The following is a 14,373-nucleotide window of genomic DNA, read 5'->3' as shown; positions in this document are numbered from 1 at the left end:
GTCTATTGAGGAATCCGGGAGAAAGGGCAAAAATAGGACATGAATTGGAGACGACCTATTTCTTCACGGGCCGTTCACATCATCTGTTAAAAAAACGGCCGTGAGAATAGCCCCAAAACGTCCGGTTATCCTGTTTGTGTGAATAAGGCCTAGAAGTGTAGGGTTATTTCCGTGCTCGTGTAGGGTCGGCCGTCTGGGACCCTCCACCATATATATCAGTAGCGTCTCCCCTCCTTGTACATTGGCTGGACCTCAGGACCATAACATTGTCCTTACCGAGCGCCGCGGACATGGTCCTCACTTCCTCGTCGTAGAGAGAATCGGTGACGTTGGTGATGTTGACTCGTCCGCGGTTTCGGGAGTGGTAGAGGATTCCGAAGGAACATCTGTAGACGGCGTCGCTGAACGAGCTGAAGTTCCTGTTGGTGATGATGAACGGAGACACCGGCCAATCTTCCCTCAGGACGTCCGCCAACCACCTGTACTCGTTCTCGTCAGATCTGGAGAATATCCTGATACATGAGCCCGGACCGTGCTCCATGATGGACTGCTGAATATTCACAGAGACAAAAACATCAACGTTCAGGGGAATCCCCACGGGGAGTCGTCTACACCTCAGGGGTCCTCAGCTCTCCCTAAAAGCTTGAAAATAATTGATTCCCTATCATATATAACTGGGGGACGGCGTTACAGGAGGGGGGGGGGGTACCAACATGATGCAGAATGCAGGGAGTGTCAGTCTTCACTGCACATTTGGAATTTTCTTCATGAGATAGTGGAATCCATGATATACTATAAGCCCAATGGTGACGCTACATCTGTGGCCGGGATGCCTCCCCCATATCTGTAACGTTATCTCCAGCTCCACTACGCGCCTGGACGCTGGGATAATAATTACTAGTCTGCGGGATCATTCGTTGCTCCTGTCTCTCTGCCTCACGTGGCGATGCCCCCTCCATATAGGGACCTGTTCACATCAGCGTTCCCATTTATTTGGGCTTTCCGCTCATCTGTTCCGTCTGGGGATCAGATGAACGGAAAAACAAGTAGTTTCCGTTTTCAATGCCATTGATTCCAGTTCGCCTCCGTTCTGCTAGGTTTCTGTTTTTTCCATGGACACAATAGCGCAGAGTGCCACCCTGAGAATGCCACTAATGTGCGTGAGGTGTCAGGGCCTGTTCACATCAGCGTTGGCTTTCCGTTCCGGGGTTCCGTCGGAGGTTTCCGTAGGGTGAATCCCGCAACGGAAAGTCAAACTGAAACCACAGCTTCCGTTTCTGTCACCATTGATATCAATGTTGACGCAAACATTGCTAATGGTTTCCGTTCATCACCCTTCCGGCAGGTTTCCGTTTTTCCGACAGAATCAATAGCGGAGTCACCTCCTGAAGAATACACTGTGAAACGCGCGTCGTGGCGGCTGGTTTACTCTCACTCTGACTCTCCAGGTATATCCGTGTTTTTTGTTCCACTTCACTGTGCTTTTGAAACCCGTATCTTATCTATGTGACTATGGTTGTGACTTTTTTTTAGATAAGAGATACTTCATCATCCAGCATTGTGTAGATTGATTACCTTCCTTTGACTAGACACATTATTATTGTTACTCTAAATTTAAAGAGGCTGTCACCAGATTATAAGTGTCCTGTCTCCTACATAATGTGATCAGCGCTGTAATGTAGATAACAGTGGTCCTAGTAATAAAGAGGCTGTCACCAGATTATAAGTGTCCTGTCTCCTACATAATGTGATCGGTGCTGTAATGTAGAGAACAGTGGTCCTAGTAATAAAGAGGCTGTCACCAGATTATAAGTGTCCTGTCTCCTACATAATGTGATCAGCGCTGTAATGTAGATAACAGTGGTCCTAGTAATAAAGAGGCTGTCACCAGATTATAAGTGTCCTGTCTCCTACATAATGTGATTGGCGCTGTAATGTAGATAACAGTGGTCCTAGTAATAAAGAGGCTGTCACCAGATTATAAATGGCCTGTCTCCTACATAATGTGATCAGCGCTGTAATGTAGATAACAGTGGTCCTAGTAATAAAGAGGCTGTCACCAGATTATAAATGGCCTGTCTCCTACATAATGTGATCAGCGCTGTAATGTAGATAACAGTGGTCCTAGTAATAAAGAGGCTGTCACCAGATTATAAATGGCCTGTCTCCTACATAATGTGATCAGCGCTGTAATGTAGATAACAGTGGTCCTAGTAATAAAGAGGCTGTCACCAGATTATAAATGGCCTGTCTCCTACATAATGTGATCAGCGCTGTAATGTAGATAACAGTGGTCCTAGTAATAAAGAGGCTGTCACCAGATTATAAGTGTCCTGTCTCCTACATAATGTGATCGGCGCTGTAATGTAGATAACAGTGGTCCTAGTAATAAAGATGCTGTCACCACATTCTAAGTGCCCTGTCTCCTACATAATGTGATCAGTGCTGTAATGTAGATAACAGTGGTCCTAGTAATAAAGAGGCTGTCACCAGATTATAAGCGCCCTGTCTCCTACATAATCGGTTCGGCGCTGTAATGTAGATAACAGTGGTCCTAGTAATAAAGAGGCTGTCAGCACATTATAAGTGCGCTCTCTTCTACATAACAACGCTGATCACATTATGTAGGAGATAGGACACTTATAATCTGGTTACAGCCTCTTTAATACTAGGACCACTGTTATCTACATTACAGCGCAGATCACATTATGTAGGAGACAGGACACTTATAATCTGGTGACAGCCTCTTTATTACTAGGACCACTGTTATCTACATTACAGCGCCGAACAGATTATGTAGGAGACAGGACACTTATAATCTGGTGACAGCCTCTTTATTACTAGGACCACTGTTATCTACATTACAGCGCCAATCATATTATGTAGGAGACAGGACACTTATAATCTGGTGACAGCCTCTTTATTACTAGGACCACTGTTATCTACATTACAGCACTGATCACATTATATAGGTGACAGGGCACATATAATCTGGTGACAGAACCTCTTTATTACTAGGACCACTGTTATCTACATTACAGCGCCGATCACATTATGTAGGAGACAGGACACTTATAATCTGGTGACAGCCTCTTTATTACTAGGACCACTGTTATCTACATTACAGCGCCGATCACATTATGTAGGAGACAGGGCACTTATAATCTGGTGACAGCCTCTTTATTACTAGGACCACTGTTATCTACATTACAGCACTGATCACATTATATAGGTGACAGGGCACATATAATCTGGTGACAGAACCTCTTTATTACTAGGACCACTGTTATCTACATTACAGCGCCGATCACATTATGTAGGAGACAGGGCACTTATAATCTGGTGACAAAGACTCTTTAAATAAAATTGGGTCATTGCTATAGCCTGCCTGTTACATGTAGATACTGTCTGGCTCATCAGTGTAGGGAATAGTTACTCACCGTATGTGCACCAGCTTTATTGTTGTTTTAGCTTTGCATATTTTCCGCTATACTTTGTTGTTTTAATTTTTAATCACTAAAATTATATTTCATACCTTCATCATTCTGGTTTATAGTACTCAATTAGGGTCGATTTTCCTGTTTTGCATATGTATTTTGAGTATTGAACCATGTTCAATTGTATTTTGGATTATATATATATATTGATATCAACGGGGGACAGAAACGGATGCTGTGGTTTCAGTTTGACTGTCCATTGCGGGGTTCACCCGACGGAAACCTCAGACGAAACCCCGGAACGGAAAGCCAACGCTGATGTGAACAGGCCCTGACACGTTGCAGCTACGATGTCTCCGGCTGCCGGGAAATGTCTCTAATAAGAAGACAAAGTGCAAATCTGAATCTGATAACGATAAGAAAACGTCTCACACAAGAGTCCAACACTATAAACCAAAGGTGCGACAGAAGGGACACAAATCACCCGGAGGAACCTCAAGGTACGACAAGACAAAACCGCATCACACATAGTACACATAATACACAACAAATCACACATAATACACATCACACAATATACATAATACACAACAAATCACACATAAAACACATAATACAAATAATACACATCACACACGTATTTACACATCACACACATAATACACATCACACATAATACACATCACACAATATACATAATACACAACAAATCACACAATACATCACACATAGTATACATAATACACATCACACAATATACATAATACACAACAAATCACACATAATACATATCACACAATATACATAATACACAACAAATCACACATAATAGACATAATACATCACACATAGTACAAATAATACACATTACACAATATACATAATACACAACAAATCACACATAATACATCACACATAATACACAACAAATCACACATCACACATAGTATACATAATACACGACAAATCACCCGGAGGACAAGACAAAACCACATCACACATAATAGACAACAAATCACACATAATACACAGCTATAGTACACAGCACACATCACATAAGACAACATACAGAAAACATCCACCAGCAAATATCACATATAACACACATAGCACACATCACACACATATTATACATCACATATAATACACAGCACAAATATTACACATCACACATAATACACAGCACAAATATTACACAACACACACATATTACACATCACACACATAATACACATCACACATATTACACATCACACATAATACACAGCACACATATTACACAACACACACATATTACACATCACACACATAATACACATCACACATATTACACATCACACATAATACACAGCACATATATTACACAACACACACATTACACATCACACATAATACACAGCACACATTACGCATCACACACATATTACACATCACACAATACACAGCACAAATATTACACATCACACATACAACACAGCACACATATTACACATCACACAACACACACATATATTACACATCACACAGATATATTACACATCACACACATAATACACAGCACAAATATTACACATCACACACATAATACACAGCACAAATATTACACATCACACACATAATACACAGCACACATATTACGCATCACACATAATATGCATCACACACACACATTACACATCACACACGTGGTACATAATATTAACCCTTCCTTCACCTGTGTTGTTCGGGATCAGGGATATTTTAGTCGCTGCTTCTCGACCTTCGTGTAAACGACTGAATTTTAGATTTCAGAGTGAAAGAGAAACCATGAGACTGAGGAGATGGGCGGAGGGGGCGCAGACTTTCACTTTCACTGCGGCCTGTGCTATATAAAGTCATACGAGGAAGGGCAGAACACTGTGGGTGTAATTGTGAGAGTAGCAGAGCCGGACAGCGTTGGAGAAAACCTCCAGATACAAAGTCTACGCGTCCCCATTATTAGTATAATATAATATAGGAGGAGGATTATTAATATTCGCTGTTATTGAGCTCGGTCAGAACATGGAACATCACGATGTCAGGAAGGCCTCGGTTATAGATTCCTGTGCTCTGCCGCTAGCGTTGGGTCATGGCGTCCTCTATCTGGTAGTGCAATTGTCCGCTACCGATCCTGACGTTCCCTGTCTAATATTAAGTCTGAGTTCAGACCAGAAGTCCCTGCTCACATCCGGAACTATTCCCTAAAATGCCTCCAGATTGGATCAGTACAATATAAAACTCCTACGCGTTTCACCCTATTTCAGGTTCGTCAGGGAGACGTCAGGAGATTGTGTGATCTGACTCATCAGTGTTTGGCAGTGGCATTGAGCGCTTCTTTTTCTGTGTCAGCAGGGCCGGCTCCAGGTTTATGTGGGCCCTTGGGCAACAAACCCTTGTAGGCCCCTTTGTGGGGGTACTCACGGTGGCAGCAAAATGGCAGAAAACGTCACTTTGTGCCCCCATATGGACATTAGGCCCCCCCTGTTTGAACCCCCATAAATGTAGTGGCCTATGTAGGTAGTGCCACACAGCCCCCCTCCTTGGTAGTGCCACACAGCCCCCCCCCCCTCCCTGGCAGTGCCACACAGCCCCCACCTGCCATGTAGTGCCACACAGTGTTACATCCGCAGTGACGAGAAGAGTCTCCGGTGTTACATCCGCAGTGACGAGAAGAGTCTCCGGTGTTACATCCGCAGTGACGAGAAGAGTCTCCGGTGTTACATCCGCAGTGAAGAGAAGAGTCTCCGGTGTTACATCCGCAGTGACGAGAAGAGTCTCCGGTGTTACATCCGCAGTGCCGAGAAGAGTCTCCGGTGTTACATCCGCAGTGACGAGAAGAGTCTCCGGTGTTACATCCGCAGTGACGAGAAGAGTCTCCGGTGTTACATCCGCAGTGACGAGAAGAGTCTCCGGTGTTACATCCGCAGTGATGGGAAGAGTCTCCGGTGTTACATCCGCAGTGACGAGAAGAGTCTCCGGTGTTACATCCGCAGTGACGAGAAGAGTCTCCGGTGTTACATCCGCAGTGACGAGAAGAGTCTCCGGTGTTACATCCGCAGTGACGAGAAGAGTCTCCGGTGTTACATCCGCAGTGACGAGAAGAGTCTCCGGTGTTACATCCGCAGTGATGGGAAGAGTCTCCGGTGTTACATCCGCAGTGACGAGAAGAGTCTCCGGTGTTACATCCGCAGTGACGAGAAGAGTCTCCGGTGTTACATCCGCAGTGATGGGAAGAGTCTCCGGTGTTACATCCGCAGTGACGAGAAGAGTCTCCGGTGTTACATCCGCAGTGACGAGAAGAGTCTCCGGTGTTACATCCGCAGTGACGAGAAGAGTCTCCGGTGTTACATCCGCAGTGACGAGAAGAGTCTCCGGTGTTACATCCGCAGTGACGAGAAGAGTCTCCGGTGTTACATCCGCAGTGATGGGAAGAGTCTCCGGTGTTACATCTGCAGTGTACCCCCATGTTACTTTTTCTATATAACAATTACCTTTTCTCATTCATAATTATCCAGGTTACGTAACTAGTGATGAGCTAATCATTTCCACACAAATAAAAATTCCTTACAAAATAGTTTTGGATTCTAGCAAACTCAATTTTTCTTGGTTAAGCTATGCACAGATCACTCAAAATGGTGGCTGAGAATACAGAGAAAAAGGATCACATGTCGTCGGTTGGCGGCATGGCTCCTCCATAATGCCTGGCGGCCAGCCCTCCCTCCAGAACAGGCAATTATGAGGGATATAGGTGTGAGTCACTGATGACAGTCATAGCCACTTTATAAAGCATAACCATAAAATGCTGCTGCTCTGTGGGGATACAGAGAGGTGAAAGAAGACGTCAGACCGAGAGTGAGAGAGATAGTAAAACAGAGAATACAGATAGATAGTGGATTAGTGACAGTTTCATAGTGAGAAGAGAATAGTTAGATTTACAATAATGTGATATGGAGATAGATTTGAGATAGAGATAGGAGTCAATCAGCTTCAGTTGGACAGGCAGCCATTGCTGTGAGTGAGTGCTGCTGCAGCTATACAATTCTTACATTCATTTGTGAATCAACAATCTAATGCACATCATTCACAAATCGTGGTAAATAATATTAGTTCAGACAGTTATACTCGACTTTTCAGGGTAATCGGGACACTTGATTTGCAAAAAATTTAAATTGGATCGGACAGCCAGTTCAATAAAATCACTCTAAACAAATCTTGCCCATCTCTATACATGACACATATTCACATGAAAATGAATGGCCGACATTTGCATTCCATTTTTTCAATTTTATATCTAAATTTAACATAAAACGTTTTGTTACTTTTTTTTCTTTAAACTTTTGCCATCCATTATTTTCCCCCCAAAACATATTTATCTTAAATATGTGAAGTACATGAAATAGGCTAAAACCAAACTACTGTGCTATAGACTATTCATAAGAGGTCATAAAAGTCTGAATGGTGGAATCTGACCGTCGGGGGCTCCACTGATCCGTGGAGAGGGGAACCCCATAAAGAGGCCGCTCTCACTAGGCTGTTTGCATCGGGAGAGTGACCGGGCGTGCTCAGCACTTTTACGCCAAGACCCTTGTTCTCAGACGCAGTGGGGAGATGCCACCATTCAGAACTGCTTTTAGCCTATCCAGTGGACATGTCAGGGGTATTACCATAGGACAAAGGGTAAAAAAAAATCGCAACAGCCGGTATTTATTTCAGATTTTTCTCGCTCCCATTGAAATCAATGGGGAAAATTTGCAACACATACGTAACTATTCTGCAGCATAAAATGACATAATGCAGATAAAAAAAAATCTGGACTGTGGGAAAATGTATTCACAAAAAATTCCTGCAGCGTGTGGATGAGACTTGTTAAAATCTCATCCATTTTGCTACCGTTGTAATACGCTGCAGATATTCCACCTGCAAATACGGATGGAAGATCCACAGCAGCTCCGCTACATGTGAACATAGCCAGAGGATATAGAAATAGGGGGCGCAATCCTCCACGGGCCAAGATCCAAGAGCTCAGCTAAGCTGTGGGGGAGGGTGTGGTGACATGTCTTGTGTAGTGACATCACCATGGTGGAGATTGGCGGCTGGAGACATTGCCCGGTGATGACCAGCGGGGAGGGGGTCTCTGGTGGTTCTTGTAGATTTTCACTTTGTTGTTGTAGCAAAATGTGCAAGAAATAATAAGTTACACTCCAGGAAATGTTCTCAAAAAATATGTTTTTTACTATTCCTTCATATTTTCTGTATTAATAAATCATTTATTTCATTGACATGAACGGCATCCACATTAAGTAATAGATGAACATCAATAACAGCAGCAGCACGGAGACCATCCAGGGGACGTCACTCATCACCAGTGCTTAAAAATGTGTTAAAAAAATAAAAATTATGAAAATTGATTCCAAAAACATCTGAAAAATACATCATCTGTATAAATAACAAAAAATTATAATAAAAAACCCGCGTTGAGCGGTCATTAGGGGGCAGTCAGGACGGAGTCTCTATGGCGCAGGAGGCTGGACTGTTTCTCCATGAGTTTACTGAACAGTCCGTTCCGGTTTTGTAGAAGCGTCTGGTGTTTCCCGCACTCCACCACTCGGCCCTGGTCCAGAACGGCCACCGCATGCGCATTCTGGATGGTTGACAAACGATGGGCAATAATGAGAACCGTCCGTCCCTCCATCAGACGATCCAGGGCTTCCTGAACAAGGTATTCATTTTCTGCATCCAAAGCGCTGAACAGGAACAAGAAAAAAACCAAAAATAAAGTCATAAAGAATATGAAGAGGAGAAAAAGATAAAATATAGAGATCGCGTAAAAAGGTAGGAAAAACATACAAATAAAAGCATGAAACCTATTATAGTCTCTAGTCCTGTAACAATTATACTAAATAAAAAACAAGAAGGGGAGTTCACAGGGGAAATGAGGCGGAAACGATTTATAAATAATAATCATAACAAATTACTCCCCAGACTTAGGCCTTATTCACACGACAGTGAAAAAAAATGTCCATTTAAAACTGATCAACTGTCAGTTTTTCATGGCCATTTTGCATCAGTTTGTCTCTAAATTTTCATCCATTTCAAGTCCATCTGTCCGTTTTTAATGGCCGTTTGACATCCATTTTGCATCAGTTTTTCATGGCCGTTAAAAAAACTGATGAATTTCATTGGTCGGGCTTTTTTTGTCCCAACCCCCTGAAAACAACCAAAGGAAGGTCACATGTTCACCTAGACAATATTTACAGCCTCCCTGTATATGATGCCACACACCTCCCTGTATATGATGCCACACGCCTCCCTGTATATGATGCCACACGCCTCCCTGTATATGATGCCACACACCTCCCTGTGTATGATGCCACACGCCTCCCTGTATATGATGCCACACGCCTCCCTGTAAATGATGCCACGCGCCTCCCTGTGTATGATGCCACACGCCTCCCTGTATATGATGCCACACACCTCCCTGTATATGATGCCACACACCTCCCTGTGTATGATGCCACACACCTCCCTGTATATGATGCCACACACCTCCCTGTAGATGATGCCACACGCCTCCCTGTAGATGCCACACACCCCTCCCTGTATATGATGCCACACGCCTCCCTGTATATGATGCCACGCGCCTCCCTGTAGATGATGTCACACGCCTCCCTGTATATGATGTCACGCGCCTCCCTGTATATGATGCCACGCGCCTCCCTGTAGATGATGTCACACGCCTCCCTGTATATGATGCCACACACCCCTCCCTGTATATGATGCCACACACCTCCCTGTATATGATGCCACACACCTCCCTGTATATGATGCCACACGCCTCCCTGTATATGATGCCACACGCCTCCCTGTATATGATGCCACACGCCTCCCTGTATATGATGTCACACACCTCCCTGTATATGATGTCACACGCCTCCCTGTATATGATGCCACACACCTCCCTGTATATGATGTCACACACCTCCCTGTATATGATGTCACACGCCTCCCTGTATATGATGCCACACACCTCCCTGTATATGATGTCACACACCTCCCTGTATATGATGCCACACACCTCCCTGTATATGATGCCACACACCTCCCTGTATATGATGCCACACGCCTCCCTGTATATGATGCCACACGCCTCCCTGTATATGATGCCACACGCCTCCCTGTATATGATGCCACACGCCTCCCTGTATATGATGCCACACGCCTCCCTGTATATGATGCCACACGCCTCCCTGTATATGATGCCACACGCCTCCCTGTATATGATGTCACACGCCTCCCTGTAGATGCCACACGCCTCCCTGTATATGATGTCACACACCTCCCTGTATATGATGTCACACACCTCCCTGTATATGATGCCACGCACCTCCCTGTATATGATGCCACACACCTCCCTGTATAGGATGTCACACACCTCCCTGTATATGATGCCACACACCTCCCTGTATATGATGCCACACGCCTCCCTGTAGATGCCACACGCCTCCCTGTAGATGCCACACGCCTCCCTGTATATGATGCCACACGCCTCCCTGTATATGATGTCACACGCCTCCCTGTAGATGCCACACACCTCCCTGTATATGATGTCACACACCTCCCTGTATATGATGTCACACGCCTCCCTGTATATGATGTCACACACCTCCCTGTATATGATGCCACACGCCTCCCTGTATATGATGCCACACGCCTCCCTGTATATGATGCCACACGCCTCCCTGTAGATGCCACACACCTCCCTGTATATGATGCCACACGCCTCCCTGTAGATGCCACACACCACCCTGTATATGATGCCACACGCCTCCCTGTATATGATGTCACACGCCTCCCTGTAGATGCAACACGCCTCCCTGTAGATGATGTCACACGCCTCCCTGTATATGATGCCACACACCTCCCTGTATATGATGTCACACACCTCCCTGTATATGATGCCACACGCCTCCCTGTATATGATGCCACACGCCTCCCTGTATATGATGCCACACGCCTCCCTGTATATGATGCCACACGCCTCCCTGTATATGATGCCACACGCCTCCCTGTATATGATGCCACACGCCTCCCTGTATATGATGTCACACGCCTCCCTGTATATGATGTCACACGCCTCCCTGTATATGATGTCACACGCCTCCCTGTATATGATGTCACACAGCCCTCCTGTATATGATGTCACACACCTCCCTGTATATGATGTCACACGCCTCCCTGTATATGATGCCACACGCCTCCCTGTAGATGCCACACGCCTCCCTGTAGATGCCACACACCTCCCTGTATATGATGGCACACGCCTCCCTGTATATGATGTCACACGCCTCCCTGTATATGATGTCACACGCCTCCCTGTATATGATGCCACACGCCTCCCTGTATATGATGCCACACGCCTCCCTGTATATGATGCCACACGCCTCCCTGTAGATGCCACACACCTCCCTGTATATGATGTCACACACCTCCCTGTATATGATGTCACACGCCTCCCTGTATATGATGTCACACACCTCCCTGTATATGATGTCACACGCCTCCCTGTATATGATGTCACACGCCTCCCTGTAGATGCCACACGCCTCCCTGTAGATGCCACACGCCTCCCTGTAGATGCCACACGCCTCCCTGTATATGATGCCACACACCTCCCTGTATATGATGTCACACACCTCCCTGTAGATGCCACACGCCTCCCTGTAGATGCCACACGCCTCCCTGTATATGATGTCACACACCTCCCTGTAGATGATGCCACACGCCCCCTGTAGATGCCACACACCTCCCTGTATATGATGCCACACAGCCTTCTTGTATATGCCACACGCCTCCCTGTAGATGATGCCACACCTGCCTCCCTGTAGATGATGCCACACGCCCCCTGTAGATGCCACACACCTCCCTGTATATGATGCCACACAGCCTTCTTGTATATGCCACACGCCTCCCTGTAGATCATGCCACACCAGCCTCCCTGCAGATCATGCCACACCAGCCTCCCTGCAGATCATGCCACACCAGCCTCCCTGCAGATCATGCCACACCAGCCTCCCTGCAGATCATGCCACACCAGCCTCCCTGTACATGATGCCACACCAGCCTCCCTGTACATGATGCCACACCAGCCTCCCTGTACATGATGCCACACGCCTCCCTGTAAATGATGCCACACGCCTCCCTGTATATGCCACACACCTCCCTGTATATGATGCCACACACCTCCCTGTATATGATGCCACACACCTCCCTGTATATGATGCCACACACCTCCCTGTATATGATGTCACACACCTCCCTGTAAATGATGCCACACACCTCCCTGTATATGATGCCACACACCTCCCTGTATATGATGTCACACGCCTCCCTGTATATGCCACACACCTCCCTGTATATGATGTCACACACCTCCCTGTATATGATGCCACACACCTCCCTGTGTATGATGCCACACGCCTCCCTGTAGATGATGCCACACACCTCCCTGTATATGATGCCACACAGCCTTCTTGTATATGCCACACGCCTCCCTGTATATGATGCCACACCAGCCTCCCTGTAGATGATGCCACACACCTCCCTGTATATGATGCCACACAGCCTTCTTGTATATGCCACACGCCTCCCTGTATATGATGCCACACCAGCCTCCCTGTATATGATGCCACACACCTCCCTGTATATGATGTCACACACCTCCCTGTATATGATGCCACACACCTCCCTGTATATGATGCCACGCACCTCCCTGTATATGATGCCACACGCCTCCCTGTAGATGCCACACACCTCCCTGTATATGATGTCACACACCTCCCTGTAGATGCCACACGCCTCCCTGTAGATGCCACACGCCTCCCTGTATATGATGCCACACGCCTCCCTGTATATGATGCCACACGCCTCCCTGTAGATGCCACACACCTCCCTGTATATGATGCCACACACCTCCCTGTATATGATGCCACACACCTCCCTGTATATGATGTCACACACCTCCCTGTAGATGCCACACGCCTCCCTGTAGATGCCACACACCTCCCTGTATATGATGCCACACGCCTCCCTGTATATGCCACACGCCTCCCTGTATATGATGCCACACGCCTCCCTGTATATGATGCCACACACCTCCCTGTATATGATGTCACACACCTCCCTGTAGATGCCACACACCTCCCTGTATATGATGCCACACACCTCCCTGTATATGATGCCACACGCCTCCCTGTAGATGCCACACACCTCCCTGTATATGATGTCACACGCCTCCCTGTAGATGCCACACGCCTCCCTGTAGATGCCACACGCCTCCCTGTATATGATGCCACACGCCTCCCTGTATATGATGCCACACGCCTCCCTGTAGATGCCACACGCCTCCCTGTATATGATGCCACACACCTCCCTGTATATGATGTCACACACCTCCCTGTAGATGCCACACGCCTCCCTGTAGATGCCACACACCTCCCTGTATATGATGCCACACGCCTCCCTGTATATGCCACACGCCTCCCTGTATATGATGCCACACACCTCCCTGTATATGATGCCACACACCTCCCTGTATATGATGCCACACACCTCCCTGTATATGATGTCACACGCCTCCCTGTATATGCCACACACCTCCCTGTATATGATGTCACACGCCTCCCTGTATATGCCACACACCTCCCTGTATATGATGTCACACGCCTCCCTGTATATGATGTCACACGCCTCCCTGTATATGATGCCACACGCCTCCCTGTATATGATGCCACACAGCCTTCTTGTATATGCCACACGCCTCCCTGTATATGATGCCACACCAGCCTCCCTGTATATGATGCCACACACCTCCCTGTATATGATGTCACACACCTCCCTGTATATGATGTCACACCAGCCT

The 14,373-nt window shown here is 46.3% G+C and overlaps 2 protein-coding genes across 6 annotated transcripts in view; both read right to left on the bottom strand.

Moving 5' to 3' along the window:
* Positions 1-5,236, bottom strand: part of LOC142656103 (uncharacterized) — a 36,938-nt gene extending 31,702 nt beyond the window's left edge. For all 5 annotated transcript variants that reach the window (XM_075830984.1, XM_075830986.1, XM_075830987.1 and 2 more), the window contains exons 1-2: positions 5,152-5,236; positions 277-550 (exon numbers count right to left, since the gene is read on the bottom strand). In XM_075830984.1, the coding sequence (XP_075687099.1) occupies positions 277-541 (265 nt within the window). In that variant the 5' untranslated portion in view covers positions 542-550; positions 5,152-5,236. The remainder of the gene's footprint in view (positions 1-276; positions 551-5,151) is intronic.
* A 3,177-nt stretch (positions 5,237-8,413) lies between these two features.
* The window catches only part of ABCB10 (ATP binding cassette subfamily B member 10), a 38,465-nt gene continuing 32,505 nt past the window's right edge, over positions 8,414-14,373 (bottom strand). Inside the window, exon 13 of the mRNA XM_075830971.1 lies at positions 8,414-9,199. Coding sequence (XP_075687086.1) covers positions 8,941-9,199 — 259 coding nt within the window. The 3' untranslated portion in view covers positions 8,414-8,940. The remainder of the gene's footprint in view (positions 9,200-14,373) is intronic.

Source organism: Rhinoderma darwinii, chromosome 6 (assembly GCF_050947455.1).
Source record: "Rhinoderma darwinii isolate aRhiDar2 chromosome 6, aRhiDar2.hap1, whole genome shotgun sequence".
Lineage (NCBI taxonomy): Eukaryota > Metazoa > Chordata > Amphibia > Anura > Rhinodermatidae > Rhinoderma > Rhinoderma darwinii.
The sequence above is the reverse complement of the archived record's forward strand: the minus strand, read 5'-3'. Positions and strand labels throughout refer to the sequence as shown.